The sequence below is a fragment of the Anabrus simplex genome, chromosome 7 (genome assembly GCF_040414725.1).
Source record: "Anabrus simplex isolate iqAnaSimp1 chromosome 7, ASM4041472v1, whole genome shotgun sequence".
Classification (NCBI taxonomy): Eukaryota; Metazoa; Arthropoda; class Insecta; order Orthoptera; family Tettigoniidae; genus Anabrus; species Anabrus simplex.
Genome location: NC_090271.1, coordinates 320,745,574 through 320,764,650, shown reverse-complemented (window position 1 = coordinate 320,764,650; position 19,077 = coordinate 320,745,574). Strand labels below are relative to the sequence as shown.

Sequence of the window (19,077 nt, the reverse complement as noted above, 5' to 3'; positions counted from 1 at the left end):
GTTAAAACTACATAAATTAATAGAATTGAAAGTAAATGTAAATAAATTACTAACTAAATTAATATTAAAACTAATTAATACTAAAAATTCCTAAGGCGTAGGGATGTGGCGACCCCACTGCCCAGTGGGAAAGCACTGCAATCAGCCACCCGAGTATTGGCGGGAAAACCATAACGTTTGAGGGGTATGGAGGAAATGCCTAGTCCTAGTCCTGAACAACTAGGATGAATCACCTTCCCAGATCACATCTGGGATTGTAACTCCTGACCACGGTCAGAGCATTGATCAATGATCAGACAATCAACTTATCATGGAGAGTCTTCTAATGAAAGAATCCACCGGCTTGGACATCCAACATTCTAGACCCGAGCAAAGACACCATTCGGATATGGTGGGGTGTCACATAGCAGATCATGGCGAGTCGGAGCGCCTGAAAGCCAAACAGACAAACCACGGATACAGACAGACTTAAATTCAGTAAACCAGGAAAATTCTCTTTCTTTGCAACATTAAACATCAATTCAATAATGAAAATTGGGAAGTTGAAACACTTAACTGATGTCATGGATCAACAAAGGATTCTAATCACAGCCCTACAACTACTTCGGAACACAGATCAGGACCCATTTGAATCTGGGGGATATCGTCTTTACAAAGGACCTCCAGGAAAGAGAGTAATGAAAATTGTTCCCCAATTTGGAATGGGATTCTTGGTTCATACTAGCATATTAGATTCAGAGGAGGACTTTTCATCAAACTCGTCAAGAACTGCAACCTTAATGATTAGAGTAGAGAACAAAATATATACACTGATTAATGTCCATGCGCCAACAAATGAAAAAAAATCAGGACAAATAAAGAGGAAACTGAAATGTTTTGGGAGGAGCTTGACCAACCGATTTCAAATATCCCCGACAACCATGTTAAAATTATGCTTGGAGATTTCAACGCGAAAATTGGACAAGAGAGAAAATATCACACAGTGGTAGGTAAATGGCCAGCACACAAATTGACAAACAGAAATGGTCAAAGATTAATTGAGCTTTGCACAGATCGTGGGCTTATTCTTGAAACCACAAGATTTAAGAGAAAACCACACAAATTAATGACCTGGAAATGCCCTAATGTTAAACTGGGTGAGTTTCAGATAGACCACGTAGCAATGGATAAAAAATACCATAGAGAAATTTATATTGTCAAAGCCCTTCGTCGGGTGGACATCGATTCTGATCATTATATTTCAAAGATTAAAATCAAGTTAACCCCAAGAAAAGATCACAAACCATCTAAATTCACTAGAAGGAGGAAATATGACCCCAGCTACTTAATAAATAATGCTGTGTATACAGAGAGATCCAAAACACCTCTAAGCGACAAACTGGAAACAATTATTGATAAACTAAAAAAAATATTGCCGAAGACATTGCTGGTGGAATGAGGAATGTGATCTGGCAATACAGAAAAGGCACAAAGCATGGCTAAATGACCAACAAAAGAAAACGGCACAATCTCGAGATGAACTAACTATTGCTAGAAGAAAAACGGCCAAAGAACTTGTAAGAATCAAACAAGACCATCAAAAAGAAAACCTAGCTAACATAGATGAATCATTCAAACAACATAAGACATGAGACTATTACAGGACATTTAAACAATATCAATAAGGGTATACTCCACCTACACTCATGATGAGAAATAAACAAGGGCAACTAGCACACAATAATCAGGAGAATGCCAAAATTCTAGCTGATCACTTCAAAGAATTACTAAATGCTGAAGACCCAAAAGAATACCTAGAATTTTCACCTGATCCAAAAAATAAAACATGCTTAGACAAGGTTATTCCATCAGATTTCCATGAGGTATTTTAAGCGATTAATTGGCTCAAGAATTATAAAGCTGCAGGAGAAAATCAAGTGGTTGCAGAGCTGTGGATGAATGAAAATAACCGAACACTTCAAAACCTACACAAACACATCATATACATATGGAACTCTGAAAAACTGTCTGCAGAATGGAATACAGCTATAATTCATCCAATACACAAAAAGGGGGATAGACTGGATCCAAATAATTACCGAGGGATCTCTCTACTTGATATCACATAAGATCCTGTCTAGAATTATCCTCACAAGAATTCAAGAACAGCTCGACCAAGAACTTGGAGAGTATCGGGGGGATTTCGACCTGGAAGAAGTTGTCCTGACCAAATCATTAGTCTTAAGTGGATTATGAACCATCAAAGAATGAGAAACAAAAAGCTAGATATCACTTTTGTTGACTTCGAGAAAGCATATGACAGTATTCATCGTGAGTCATTACTTAAAATCCTTAAAGAATTTGGGTTACACCAGAAACTCATTAATCTTGTTGGTGTTACCCTCAAGAACACTAGAGCAAAAGTTGAATTCCAAGGAGAGTTAGTTGTCTGAATCATTTGAAATCCGGACTGGACTTTGACAGGGGAATGGTCTCTCACCAATACTGTTTAACTGTGTATTGGAGAAAATCATGCAAGTATGGTCTAAAAAATGTCAGCCAAACATCAAGATTGGCAAAAATATCAAACTCAATTGTCTGGCATTTGCAGATGAACTTGCACTACTTGCAAGTAGTGTGGAAGAGGCTAAACTCCAAATTGAAGAGTTAGAACAAACAGCAGCAACAATTCGATTACAAATCTCCTTTGAAAAGATGGAAATGATGCCATCCTTCAAAGTGGAAACATCACCTATCACACTGACTAATAACAAAAATTAAGGTTGTTAATAAATTTAAATATCTTGGAGAGATTATAACTTGGTACTTAAAAGAGAAAATATCAGTTGAAAATAGAATTACCAAATTAAAACAAGCACAACACATTACTTGGCCAACCTACAAGAAGAAATCTCTCTCGATAAATGCAAAATTTAAACACTACAACTCCGTTATTAAGCCTGAAGCAACCTATGCTAGTGTAACCTTATTCAATTTGAATATGAAATCAACTACAGATAAATTACAGAAAATAGACAGACGAATCATTAGAACAATTCTAAACAAAAAACACCAAGTAGATGGACAATGGCGATTACTACCTAATGAAGTTGTATACCAGGAGACTGAGTCTATAATAGATATAATGCGGAAAAGAGGAGTTGCTTTTTTCTGCCACATATCACGACTACCAGAGACTGGGATACTCAAACATTTATTCAACTACTTTTGGAATAGTAAAACTAAAAATCACTGGTTCAAAGAAGTCCAAGAAGATTTAAATGAATTAGGCTTGACAATTCAACAAATTGAAAACAGAGAAGAGAATCCTGAGAAATAACGACGTGAGACTTAAACTGAAGACCTATACACGCAAACAGTACAACATAACTGACGAAGAATGGGCAGCCAGATCAGAGAGAATGAAACATTTCTGGGAACAAAAGAAGAAACATCAACAAATTTGTAACCAATATTCGTAAGACTTGACTGTATATAGACTGATTTCAGTGCTCCAATGTGGGCGTAAAATAATAATAATAAAAGAAATTCTTAAAAATGACTAATCCTCAGGCACGCACACATTCATACTTCAACAATTCAGTCAGCTGTCCTCAGCAGGTAGTCTCGGCAGGTGACCTTAAATCATGATTTAAAAAAAAGCTACTTTCTCTGACCTGAGCTGGCAGGGTATTCCATAATCTGGCGACAGTCACCACGAATGATCTATTAATTTTATTTGTGTGGTGCAGTGGAATAGAAAGAATTAATCTAGAACATGAATTTAAATTGTGAAATTATGATAAAAAGATGAATTTAGAAGAAATATACAGTGGCTGACTTTCAGCTAACACTCTAAACACCATCGTTAAAGTGTGTAGCTGCCGACGTTTATCAGACATTAGCCATTGAGCCAACCTGATAGTATAGGATGATATGAACATCGTACCCGATATTGTAAATAAATCGCAGGCAGGAATTCAGTGCTCGTTGAAGTTTAAGTGTTTCTTATCTCGTCATGTCAACTAAAACGTCACAATAATCAAGAATAGGGAGAATGAGTGTTTATATTAGTTTGGCTTGTAGCTCAAATGGAAATACATTCCTCTGCCGTTTAAGAGGGTGAAGAACTCCAAAAAATCTTTTTACGTATTTATTTCGTGTGATCAGACCAATCAACTGTTTCATTCATCATTATGCAGAGATTTGTAACCATTTTACTGTAGGGAAAAATGTTACCATTCAGTAGGATAGGCAGGATTGTGACATTGTTTGAGCAGCTCAGTAATTTTCATGATCCAATTATGATTGCCTGAGATTTTGTGCAGTTTAGTATAAGAGAGTTTCGTTGCGCATATACACTGAGTCGTAAGAGGTCATTGTTAATGTCTTGCAGTGTCGATATATTTGAAGATCGTCAGCATAGAGGTGGTGTGCGTTATTTCCTGTCACAGATGGTATGTCATTGATATAAATACAGAAAATTAGGGGCCCTGGAATACTGCGCTGTGGGGCAACACTAAGTTTCATTTTCCATTTAGAGGCATTGTCGTTTACTGTTACACGCTGTTGACAGTTACCGTACTCGGATAAGAACTAAAAACCTTAAGCACAGTCAGGTCGAAATTTAGCAGTTTCATTTTCTTTATCATAGTCGGAATTACTAGTGTGTCAAAGGTGCTACTGAAGTCAAGAGAAGTCAAGAAGGATAAGTATAGTGAGCAGTCGTTTGTACATAGCGTTTCTAATGTCTTCAGTAACCTTCAAAAGTGCTGTCGCGGTACTGTGACCCTTCTTAAATCTAGACTGCAAAGGGTCCAAAAGAGCATTTTTATTTTGGTATTCCAGAACTTGCTCGTATACTAAACGTTCAAGGGCTTTAGAAAGCGCAGGGAGTATGGACATAGGACGATAGAGGGTGATTGTGGGTCTAAACCCTGAGGTACCGGTATAATATTGGCTGTTTCCCAGACAGGAGGGAAAGTTCTGTTTAGTAAACAGTAGTTCAGTATGTGCGTCAGTAGTATAGGCAGGACAGCACCCATAATGTTATGTATAAAAGTATTAGGAATACTGTACCATCTACTCCTCCAGTCTTTGACGTAATGGAATACAAAACCTTTTTAACCTGATTTTCTGTGACACCGTGAAATGTGAATGGTGGATTGGCTGGAGGGGAGGGCGGTGAGTCGGTGCAGTTAATTGGGGTAGGTTGAATATTTATTCTACTAAAATAATCGTTCAGTTCATCAAGTGGAATGTCAGGAGTTGACTGTCTCTATTGGTGTTTTCCTATTCCCAGAGCTCTAAGTTGGTCCTATGCACGATTAAAATTTAAGTTGTTAGCTAAATTCTGGAAATATACACATTTTTTATTTCTGATTAACTGCTTTGTGCGATTTAAGATACGGTAAGATTCGAATTCTGTGTCATCTAGGGTTTGTTTATAATGTCGAAATAACGAGTCACAGTGGGCCATCATTCTCTTGGCTTCATCGTCTAGCCATGGACATGAAGGGCGAGAAACCTGTATTCGATGTGTGTGTGTATTTATTTGCTGCATTATTTGTATAAAATGTCACTTCTTTATTGCTTATCACATGACCATTATTATAATAACTAGGGGCCTTATTTTTTGGTGAAATAAAACTGTTGATTTCGGTGTTAAAACTGGCACTATTTCGGTAGGTATTTCGTGAAATAAATTGTTATACTGATTGATGTTTCCTGTGAAATCTTCCTTGTAGTAGCGTATGGGGTAAATATAACTAATTTTCTGATAAGGAGTTTTAAAGTAAACTCTTGTAATGTATCATTGTTATTAAATCTTAGAAAAACCAAATATGCAAATTGTTACAGAAATAAATATATAAATCACCGATACTTCGAAATGAAGTTAGGTGATCTGCCCTGTGATACACATTTATACATAACCTACATTTTTTGACGTTGAATTACTTGTCTCCAAACTACAAACTAAGCATGGGTTCAACATTATCAGGATGCAGAGTTGTGCGACAATCAGAAAGTGTCTTTGGGAAAGCAGAGAAGCACTTCTCGCTGACCACATTAGATGTCTGAAACCATAATGCTTGCGAACACTTGGATGCAAATTCACTGTGGTCTTTCATAAAACCTCCTAAAACTTTGCTAACACTGTCTTCTTTCACTTCCTCAACCAGATGTGCTTACATTGCATTTTTCAATGTCATATAGCCCTGGAAGATGTTCATGGATATGCTTTTTTTCCCCCGGTCAGGGATGAGTAGCTCAGATGGTTAAGGCGCTGGCTTTCTGACCCCAATTTGGCAGGTTCGATCCTGGCTCAGTCAGGTGGTATTTGAAGGAGTTCAAATACGTCATCCTCATGTTACTACTTTACTGGCACGTAAAAGAACTCTTGCGGGACAACATTCCGGTATCTCGGCATCTCCAGAAAACGTAAAAGTGGTTAGTGGGACGTAAAAACAATAACATTATTACTACTCAAACAGGCGATATATTTACAACAGGCCTCCCAATACCGTCATATTTACAGTACAGACAGCATTATCCTATTTTTCTAGAGGCATGGTGGCTTGCATAAATGCTTTTTTGTGTCTATTACGAATTGCTCTCTATAATTTTTCAACACCTTTACGATCTGTAAAGTATCGTAGATTGTTATTTGCCGCTTAGAATTATGTTAATTTGCTTCATTCTGATTCTCTGCAGTGTATATCACACGTTTCAATTTTACGAATATTACCGGTACACTATTGATACATTAGAATCTTTCTTGCAGCATCAAATACATAGAATCCGTCACTGTTGTATTCCTCGGCCCTCGAAAAACCTGTTGAGACTTCATTTTTTTGCATTTTTATACTTAAATGTTGGACGCTTGCCGATAAATGTTCGTAAGTAATGAACTGTCATTGCGCACTGCTGTATCTACGACCGGTCTTGTATCTTGTTACGACCACAACGCTATTTGCTGTAATCGATAACAGATATTCATTTTTATCGACTGCCTTAGAGATCGCGGAACTGAATACACATACTTTCGATGCACAGTGCGTATCGCTTTGTGTGCATTTGTGTAGAGAATATACAGTGCTATCAAGCAAATGAGAAGGAAACTATGATAGTCAAGTTCTCAGAAGCATTTAAACGTTTACTGGAGAGCTCTTCTGGTGCCATTTCGCATTTTTCGCGCCAAGTGGGGTATATTTCGTGATTATTTGTGCATTAAATCAGATTTTGCGATATTTTGAGAGTTCATTTGGCTAAAATACGGTATTTTTAGTACCTGGGAAGTCATATATACACAAGAAAGAAGATATCAAAAAAACTTGTGCATACTGTTATTACCAAAAAATACGGCCCCTAATAATAACATTAGCGTATTTATTCTAAACCAGAATATAGCATCTTTACTGAAACTGTTTATCTTGCATTCATTTCATTGTACTCCGAATATATGAAATGCTGCTGTTATGTTGGGATGGGAGTAATAGAGGTACCCGGGGAGGGGGGTTGTTGTCCAAGGAGTCAGACACCCCAGGAGTTTTAACGAATGCACTTTTATTAAGCATTTTATATATAATGTATATTAATATTAGCTTCTGGAGTCCAACTCATTGGCTGAATGATCAGTGTTGAGGCCTTAGGTTCAGAGGGTCCCGGGTTCGATTCCTGGCCGGATCGGGGATTTTAATAGCGTCTGATTAATTCTTCTGGCTCAGGGACTGGGTGTTTGTCAAAAGACTTTCCTCTTCATATTCAGACAACATACTACACTACCAACCACCAAAGAAAGACAACAGCGATTACATCCCTCCATATAGGGTTGGCAACAGGAAGGACATCCGACTATAAAACAGGGCCAAATCCACATGAGCGACACAGTTCGCACCTGCGGACCCCACAGGTGTGGGTAAAGCGGGGAAGTAGAAGAAGATTACTATTAGCTTCCGGAATACGCACGAATCTGCCACTCTTACTGGATCCAAGGACACTCATTTCCTTTTTAGGTATTCTACGTACACCACCTAAATTCTGGAGTTTGGACACCTGTCAAAATAAAATTCTGGATGAATGCCCCCCCCAAACTGAAATCCTGGCTACGCTACTGGTGTGATGAAGCTCTGAAAAAATGGTCTCAAGTAGGGAATCCGCTGGAATGAAATAGGAAAAATTGAAGAACCATCATTCAATGCAAAACGATTGCTGAAATGACCCGTAAAGCAAAACATACTTATGAAAAGTTCAGCTTGAGACCACTGAAGAAACACCACTCATGATTCTTACGATACTTTCAAATTTGAGCTTATTGGCTGTCAAGACCCTTTGCTATGTTTCCATGATTAAAACTGTAATCTTATGAGTAATCATGACAAACTCTGAACAATTAGCTCAATATTTTGAGTCGTGACAACTGTCCTCCTCCAGCATCAAAGATTACAATTTCTGGTCCATCCTTGATTTCACCGATTCTCTTCCTCCTGATTAAGAAATCATCCAAATCATTGCATCTCTCCCCAATAAGACACCAGGCAAGGACTCCATAGTTGCCAAACTTCTGAAAAGTGCTGATCTCAATTTTGATGCCAAAATGGAAGAACTCTCTCTTTATATATGGAATTCAGAAACTATTCCTAAGGAGTGGCAATCAGCTCTTATACACCCTCTCCATAAAAACGGGCAATAAAACAGAATAACTACAAAGGCGTACTCCTTCATTTAGTAGCCTGTAAAATCCTGTCAAAAGCACTCGTAAGTCACAATGAACCTATTTTTGATCCACAAATTGGTGAACATCAAGCTGGCTTCCTGAGGTGAAAAGATATTTTTACTCATCAAAATCAGATCTCTTTGCATCAAACCACTTGCATTGACTTTGATTCAAGAAGACCTATGACTCAATCGACTGATCCAGTCTTCTTCATATCCTCAAGGAGATGGATCTGGAAAACAAGACTCATTCCATCATCAAACAAACTCTGATCTACACCTATTCACAAGAGAAATGCAAGGGAAAATCTCTAGATCCTTTGAAATTAAGACTGGTGTTCGTCAAGGTAAAGTAAGTAAACTCGTGTCCTCATCCTGAGGTGGTGCAGCTCTTTTCAGGCACACCCCCATTGGAGGTGAGCTGCACGTACCATTTCAACCACATACCAGCCCTCCTGCCATTCTTAAATTTCTGGCAGTACCGGGAATCGAACTCGGGCCCCCGAGGACGGCAGCTAATAACCCTAACCGTTACGCTACGGAGGCGGACGTTCGTCGTGATCGGCCCTTATTTTAAGTATCTTGGAGGGATTGTTTCCTCTAGTGCATCAGAGACAGAAGCCCCGAAATATCAGGCTAAATGCAAAGAAACAGCTTTTTACCCCTGCAAACACACTTATTAGTCTAGATCGAGCTCATGGCAAGCCAAGTACTGCCACTACACTGCAGTAGTATGTTTTGAAGCCTTATACACTGCTGAATGCTTGGCCCTCACTCGTGATCCAAATAAAAGAGAAAAAATTCTCAGAATATCAAAGAAATGGAGTTTTCCTTTGTTTTCTGTCTCCATAGAGAACTGAATACTGGTGTTAAAACTATTCAGATGCTGTAGAAACAGTTGTAGTGGTTCCTGTCCATGGCTCCAGATTACAAAGGTGACATCTACAATCTTAGGTTTAAATTTGGGACACATGGTGTACCACAAGCTGACCCACACAGACTGGTATCTTCGGAAGACGTCCAACCACACCCATGACAAAAATACCGATTAAGATGCTAGCTGACCGAGCAAGGAGAATTTGTCAACCTCAGCACTTAAACGAGGAGCTCAGCCACCTCAATATGGCCTTACGGGTAAAGCCATAAATATATCCAGTGAGCACTCCATCCCATAAGTCCAACAATCAGGGAGAAAGAAGAGGAGCAGAAGGCAGCTAAAGCCTTTCTGCCGTATATTAGGAAGACAACTGACAGAATAGAGAGGATACTTGAGTCCCATTCGGTAAAAACCATATATAGGCCAATGAAGAAAATCCAGGAACTATTTAGGTCTGCTAAAGACGAGCACAATCCTCTTTCCGCAACAGGTGTCCACAAGATCCCGAGCAGCTGCGGCCAGGTATACACAGACACTACAAAATGCAGCATTGCCATACAACTGAAGGAGTGTAACAGACATAGCTGGCTGGGACAAGCAGGCGCTTGTTGCTGGAAGGCCATGACATACAGTACAGCAACACCAAAGTACTGTCAACCACTGTATCTTAACATGCCTGGCTACAAAGGGAAGCCATTGAAATCCTTAAGCACATCAAGAGCTTCAACTGTAAGGAGGAATCTGAACAAAGCCTGGTTTCCAGCCCTGAAAGCCTTAAATCCCGGAGGACACAATGCAGACCAGATAAAGCAACAGGTGATCGGTTGCCTGTCTCCACCAAGGCAGGTCGACGTACATCAGGCTCCTTAATGCTTCAATCATTGGCCAAAGAACAGCCAATCAGTGACCGTCCCTCCAACATGGCGGAGCAATAGGCGAGCAGCTCATCGTAGTCTGCACTATATAATGAGGTGGAATTGCAACACCACTCCATTCCACTGTGAGCTTTGCTGTTATAAAAAGTAATTTGGAACCCTTGATAATTACACGTTATAATTCTCAAGTTAGGTCCGTATTGAAATGTACGTAAATACAAAGTATGTTACAAGTGTTATATTTAAAATCCACGTATTCAATACAAAGAGATCTAGTAAATTAAGAATTAAATCTTATCATAAAAAGTTACAAGGGACATGTTTCGCCCATTTTAAGGGCATCATCAGCCTCAAACTCAAACCTGAAAGGTGAATAATCAGGATCCTGATTGTTCTTACAAATTGTAAAAAGAGGATATCAATGTAGGTGTTGTCTAACATAAAATTATTAGAATGTCCTTGGTTAAAATTGTAGTATCAAGCTGCATGTCATAAGTTCACAAGATTATACTCTCCGAAGCGCTGAGTCAATGCGCCCAAAACGTGTTGAGGGTAGAGCACTAAACAGTTCAATCTTTATAATTAAGTAGGAATGCGTTTCCTTGAATAGGTACTCCTATTGGAGGATAAGAAAAAGAAAAGCTGAGAGACTGTTAAAGATGTTAATTTCGTATGTTAAGATAAGACAACAGTCTTCTTTAAGTAGTTGTTCAGTTGTCTATTGTCGTATTTAACTGACTTGAAGGAGTGAAAGTCGAATGTGTTAAGATAAGTCTTCTTTAAGTAGTTGTGGGAGCATGGAAAGGTATTAGGCTGTCTATAGTCGTATTTATCTTACTTGAAGGAGCGAAAGTCGAAGGTATATTGATGTTGATTAGAGTTTTTTGGTGTAAAGTCTGTAACAAGAGGAGGGTGAATGCTTAGGAAAGATATTTTTGAAGAGAATGTGGGTTTAAAAAGAAAAAATGGAGAATGTATAAACAGTTACCCTTTTGTCAGTAAAGATGTAAATCAGTTATGGAAAGGTTAGTTGAAGAAAAGCAACATTATGTGTAAGTTCATTTACCTCCTTGACTGTTATGGTGTTAATCAGTTGCTATGGTAGCATTGAAATGACTGTTTTTCTTATTCCACTTTTAGTATTATCCTTTGAACAGATGAGGTTTCATGAGCAAACCTGATGTGTTCTTCTGGCCTCTTATGTAAATATCTTTAATTTCCTCCACTTCTAGTGTATTAATCAAATCTTCCATGTAAACTGTAAACAGGGCTAGCGAGTGACAACACCCCTGCTCGCCTGGTGGCCATGGTCGTAAGAGGTTAAGTCTATGTGGTCTGAGGCTTTGCTCAGCCGGTTTAAGTCCTGTTGGTGGAAAAATTTTCACCATCAGAACGTTGTTTGGCAGGGTAGGAGAGGTGGTGGTACACACTTTCTAATCACTAGATTAGGTGCCAAAAGCCTACATTCAACTACAAACCACTCTGCAGTGTTCATATGGAGTAAAAGGCATATGAAGCTGTCAATGATGATTCATCCATTGGGTGGCAATGTTAAGTCTTGAGCACACACCTTGGTACTATTTAACAGGAATAGACTATGCGTCAACACTGGGTTTCACCCTCTCCCTACCTCATCACCACCACCACCACCACCTCACACCCATATGCGCAGGTCGCCCATGGGAATCAAACAGAAGGACCTGTAGCACTTGTCCTGTCCTCTGATCATTCAAGTTTATGTTCTTTCATTTTAGAATATCAAATGGTTTTTTACCTCGATCTAAAAAGTAAATACTTATTCCTTTCTGTTCTTTTTATACCCTTTTCACACATCACTATAATCAGTGCAGCCTCTCTGGTTCCTATTCTAAAAGCCAACTGTTCATCCCTTGCATTCTCCATTACTCTAACCATTTGATGATCAAATATTCTTTAAAAAATTTGGCAACATGTGATATCAGACTTATAATTCTATATCATGTGAATTTCTTGATCTTCATTAAGTCTTCTAGTCACGTTCCTCTCTATAATATACTGCACTACAAAAATCTGCCGATTCTCCAGTCTTCCTCAGCCATGCACTAATAGAAATCTACAGGGAGTTCACTGATTCCTGCAGGTTTACCTTTCTCCATTTCTTTAAAACACCTGTATGTTTTTCTTTAATGAGGGGAAACTTGGTAGATTGGCTGATCATGTCATGCACTGTTTCTATATATGGATTCACTCTGATAGACATAACTGATTTGAAAATTACGCATTTTATGCATAACTATGTGCACCTCATGTTATAACAGTGGCTATAATATTCTGAATTAAGTTTTCCACATAAGAAATATTTTCAGAGTTTCTCTAAAAACCTTGGAGTTTGTCAGTTTCTGGTAACACCTTGTGAACTGTACTTTTACTTGATCAATAGATTTCTGAAAATGTAAAATTAAAGACATTCCTCAATACACTATTCTAAGGTATAGACAATGAAGCAATGAACAAAACAAACCAACCCCATGGCACTACAGTCCTGACGACATTGGTCTACCAAGCGGCCGCTGCTCAGCCCGAAGGCCTGTAGATTACGAGACTCAGGGACAGTGCGACGAATCCCCCTGGCTATTATTCTTGGTTTTCTAGATGGGGGTCATCACCTCAGTGTCGGATAGCTCCTCAATTGTAATCATGCAGGCTAAGTGGACCTCGAACCAACTGACCTGGGTGGGAATTGAAACTGGGGCCTTCAGGTGAGAGCCAGTCACGCTATCCCTAGACTACAGGGCTGCCTAATGAAGCAATAAGCCTCAAGAAATTAAAAATTTTGATACCTAAAGTTATTCAATTTTTGATGATGGTTATTGAAAACTCTGATATATTACCTTTTGAAGAAATTTTCTCTAATTCTGATTGCACTTTAACAATAAGAGAGCAATATAAAAAAGTTCCAGAAAATAATGCATTTTAGCCAATCTTTCACAACTCTCTTCAGTATTTCTAGTCTGTTTTTTAAAATATTAAAACATTTGTAATCTCCAGCACTGAATCACTCACAAAATGGTTTTTCACACTTACTCTGCATCCTTATATTGCTCTGAGAAGGCTGTGATTTTGATGCCAAATGGCATGGAACACGTTCCAAGTACATTTACCACCCTGTAATTGTTGAATCTCGTCTTGAAACCAAGTTTCTGTAAACATCTGGCAAAGCGTCTAGCAGCAATCTTAGCTTGAGGTTCACTAGTGGCACCGGTACACGTTATTTTTCCCGAGGACCACATAGAAGCTGTTGTGTACGGTTTCCTCAGTTTCATAGTAATCATCTGTGAATAAAGACAGAAATAAATCTCAATGAATAAATGGATAAAAAATGATAAGAGAAATAACCAAGAATTAAACCAGAAGGGTGCTGGAAAAGTCAGCTTATTAACAACAAATTGTTTTCTGGTTCATTATATTAAAGCATTAAGTACAACATCCTGCAATAGGATATTCACAAAATAGCTCTTCACATTAATTTTATATCACTGTATTGCTATGACAATGGTGTAACGCGTAGTACATAAAGTAACATTTATATCTTCCATTCCGAGATGTGGGGGATCTTTGTCTTCCACAGCTGTAACCTAGCCTTTACAGGTGGACAGTTCTGAAGATGTTCATGTCCATGGATAAGTACCACCTGATCATGATAATAGTTGGGTGGTATGGAAATCTCTTACGGCTGGTTGTATAAACCGTTTGATCTTAGATCAGAGACGAAATTGATCTCAGTTCACGCTAAACTTGGATTTTTTTGGTTGTATAAACGTTAATCTGAGATCAATTTGCACTGAACCAGGATTAACTTTGACTGGAGAAATTTCTCCGATCAAATTCCTTGCTCTCAGTTCAAGGAGTTGTTTTCTATTCGGGATACAAGAACAGTATCGTAATCTATAATGGAACGCATATAGATTTCGAAACTTAAAGATCAAACTAACGAATGCGATTAAGAGCATTGTTTTTCTGAAGGAATGTCTAAAAAATGACCTAACACCTAAATTCCTGAGAAAATATAACAAGAAACACAGGCACACCAAACAAACTCATAATACACAAAAAAGAACAAACAAAATCTGGCTGAAAGAAGAAATAAAGTTTTTATACCGTAAAAAACAACATCTTAACAACGAACTATACCGAATACATTTAAAGGCATCTAACGAGTTACCACATAGCTATTGGGATAATTTTCAGCAGATCACGACAGAAAAAATCAGGAACTTAGCCACCAAAAAACAGAATACACTAAATAAGAAGTTAGAAGCACTTAAACAACCATCCAAACCAAACCCAAAAACCAAAACTCCGAACACGAACTCTCCTACCTTTCCCAATGAAATCACTGAATACAAATTCCACCCACCCGTAAAAAATCTCACAAATACGTCTTTTAACGAAATGGAAACTGTTATCTTGAGCAAGGGACCCAAGCACAATTGGGGTAACACATCAACTTTCCAGAACATTACAACTACTATCACCGAAATAGAAAACGCCATACAGAAAATCCCACATGAGCTACGAGACGAAGTCAGATATGATATTAAAAAAAGGCTCCCACAATATATTGACAAAATTCACAGTAACTCCCAAAATAATAAATCAACCAATAAAGTACACATAAACAAACTCAAAGATAAGATAAAACAGAATAATCTACTAATAACAAAAGCCGATAAGGGCAATACCACAGTTATTATCGACAAAAACCAATACATATTGAAAACCAAAGAATGTTTTCAAGATAACACTTTCCTCATCAAACGTAAAGACCCGACCAATAACATACAAAGGAACCTCAAAACCTTATTAAAAAATACACACTTTCTTTTAACAGAAGTAGAATCCTCTAAACTTATAGCAATGAATCCTCAAATACCTACTGCTAAAGCTTATCCCAAAATACAAAAAGAACATATTCCAATGAGACCTATTATTAACTACAGAGCAAGCCCAACCTATAAACTTTCGCAATTTATTCAACGATTTCTCAAAAAGCACTACGTATTCTTAGCTAATAAAACAGTACGGAACTCAATAGAATTTTGTAATAGGACAAAAGGATTAAAGATTGAACCATATCACAAACTCGCATCATTTGACATAATAAACATGTACCCAAACATTCCCACAAAACGAACAATAGAAATCATTGAATCTAACCTAAAAAGTCATAGCAATCTAAGCACTTTGGAAATAGAAGAGTTCATTAAATTACTTAATTTTGCCATTAGTAACAACTACTTTAAATTCCATGATACTATCTATCAGCAACAGGGTTTACCAATGGGATCTCCCGCTTCTGGTATAATTGCCGAAATTTACATAGACTATTTAGAGCACACATTCATCAACAAAATAGACCATATATATATTTTTTGGTGTAGATTTGTTGATGATATCTTTATCATCCTCGACAATAGGTCCACAAATGAAACTGATATATTAGATAAAATACAATAGATTCCCATATAAAATTTACCATGGAATCCGAAAACAATCACAAACTGAACTACCTGGACATAACGACAACAGACATGATGACCACCTTTCTTACAGAATATACAGAAAACTCACGCATACCTCACATACAATTAAAATGGATTCCGTTCACCCCAACATACACAAAAGAGCAGCCTACTATAGCATGATACACAGAGCATTCAATATACCGTTAACAAAAGAAGATCTAAACAAAGAATTACAATTAATTCATGACATAGCTAAAAACAATGGATTCAAGAAAGAAATGGTTAACAAAATCATTCACAAAATAAAATCCCAACCCAAAACCAAACTAACAAAAGTAAACGAACCCAAGAAAGACTATGCACTATTCACTTTCAATAATGTACACATATACCCCATAACTAACATTTTAAAAAAACATAACCTAAGAATAGCATTCAGAACTACACACAATAGTACCAACATCATACACAATGTCAGGACAATCAACAGCAACAACAAATACAACCACTCAGGGGTATACCGTATCAAATGTAATAACTGCGAGACCAGCTATATCGGACGTACCGGTAGAAACTTCCTAACCCGATATAACGAACACATAAACCCAGTGAAACACAATCATTTTTCCTCAATAGGACAACATGTCGCAGACTGTAAACACAGTTTTACAAACATCGATAACGATATGCAAATCCTAAACATAAACCCCAAAGGCCCCCTGCTCAACATAACAGAAGAATTTTACATCACTCTAGATCAGTACACCAATCCAAATTACAACATAAATGAAATCACAGAAAAAACTAACATCATCTTCAATACAGTTATCCCTGCCCTAAAAAACCTTTACCTTAAGTTAATCGATAAACAGAACGCAACAAGCAACAGAAAAACACCAAACAACACACCCAGCTCCATCCCTATCCCCACAACAACAACTCTCCCTACCCCTCCTTCCCTTCCCCTCACAGCAGCTAGTATAAGCCCAAGAAGAACACGAAGTAGTACATTACAAGCTCGCATGTCAAACACAACTCAGCTACACCAACAACAGTAAGTACATATTCCATTCACACACATAACCCTTAGACATTCCTCCACACAATATCACTTATAACTCAATTTTATCTTCCACAGATAAACATAACATCATTGCACAGCTACAAACAGGAAAGGAGCCACTACTTTGAAACCAATGTCATTGAAATTTACGGACGCCAAAAAGACAACATGAATTGGTTCTAATAAAAGGGCAACACACACAGCAGAGCTGAACATATTTTACTTGAATTTCATCCATACATTTGGCACCTTTTTAAAATTGAAAGTGTTTTATCTCACATACGCACAGGAAGACAAAACTTTTATCCATGCAATTTTACAAACTCCAAGAATAGCAGCTTAAGTGTACAACTGTGAATAAGACTTAAATACGGAAGTTAGTCAATGTATTGACCACCAAGCAAGAACGAATGTTCATATGCATGAAGTGTTTTTATATATTGTTTTTATCTTGTACATATATATAAGTTAGTTTAGGAAAAGACGTGTTTTATACACTAGTTTTAAGACCTTCAACATTTTAGACATACAGTTGCAATATTGTGCAGAATGACATATACGCCAGTTCACGCTAAGACGTGCCCCATTTGTATGTAACTAAATGTACATCATCATCATATGGCATTCCTTCAACACCACAATCTTAATCAAAGCTTCATTATATAAATATGTATGTATGGTTCAGCTGAAGATGACCTTGAATATGAGGTCGAAACCGGTTCTGTAGTTTAATATATACAATAAAAAAGTATTGATTGGTGGAAATCCTCTCCTATTTTTAATTATACAAGAACAGCTCATTGTAAACATAATATTACCTGTGTTATGATAAATCAATGAAAATACAAAAAAGACTAACCAAATACAATGTTAGCTATGGTTGTCTGTATATAAGCAATATTACGCTTCTAGTAATGAAGTGAAACATAATTCTACAACATAACCTCTATGAATTGCTTACGACATTACATTACCTCGTTCACGTTTTACACGTCTGATTAGTGGGATATGGAGGGTTATTCAGCTAAGTTGTCCATCTCAAAATAACATACGGACCATTCCAGATAGAATGGCGTAAATATCCTCTGAGATGATTCTATTAACTTTGTTTCTAATATGGAATTACACCGTTTTCTACACCTAGCCTTAAATCTACAAATATTACAAGTTTAGCACAGATTATTCCGAAAATCGATCCAAGTACTTCTCGAGAAAATGTAACGTATTCAATCGTGCTTCATTTGTCAGCTGGGGACTGCCCAGTTCGATTCACGCTACGTATGAAATGTGAGGTAGCCACCGACATGCAGACTTGCTTCACCTTTTCCTGGCAGCCAAAGAGAATGCTGACAGCTATGTATTCATTCTGCTCTATTCAAAAAAGCACTATGACCAAATTTATGATGCAAAACCTCTTTAATATCGCCGTAGGTAAAAGGTACGTAAAGGAAAACCGACATGCGACGGGCTCCATGTGACAACATTTTCATCCTGACGTGATATTAAACCACGCAAGACCAAACGAGCCTAGTGCAACTGGGCAATTACCCCTTCTTAACACTAATCCATTCTTCAAAAAATTAAAAGAAAGAATGACCACGAAGGTCGTGAAAACGAAAGACTCACTAGGCTTGGCAAACCTAATACCGTGGTGAGGATTAAATAAATAAAAAAAACCAAGGGTTGACTGCGGGAAGTCGGATATCCGTTTTTCCTTCACCTGTATTCGCTGCAAGAAAAGCATATGAAGAAATTCCAGTACATGCTGCAAACGATGTTCATGAAAGAGAGAACAATACTATGCGGTAGCAATTATTAATAATGTAATAATATTTACAAAAGTATACAGTTGGACTATTGCAAAAAGTGCATAATACAGTTGTACAACTAACTTAATATATTCTAACCTAATTATTGCAATAGTATATCAACAACAGCAACAACAACAAAAGTAAATTTAAATACAAAAGCCTAAAACAAAATATATTTTACAATACTTGCCCCTATTAATGTCACTGTACTATGCATTTAAACTTCCTTCTTCTCTAGGCCTAATTTTCTTTT

General features: G+C 37.5%; 1 protein-coding gene across 2 annotated transcripts in view; it reads right to left on the bottom strand.

The window, feature by feature from the left end:
• LOC136877614 (TATA box-binding protein-like 1) overlaps window positions 1-19,077 on the bottom strand; it is a 261,942-nt gene that overhangs the window by 19,550 nt on the left and 223,315 nt on the right. For both annotated transcript variants that reach the window (XM_067151788.2, XM_068228686.1), the window contains one exon: window positions 13,510-13,757. In XM_067151788.2, the coding sequence (XP_067007889.1) occupies window positions 13,510-13,757 (248 nt within the window). The remainder of the gene's footprint in view (window positions 1-13,509; window positions 13,758-19,077) is intronic.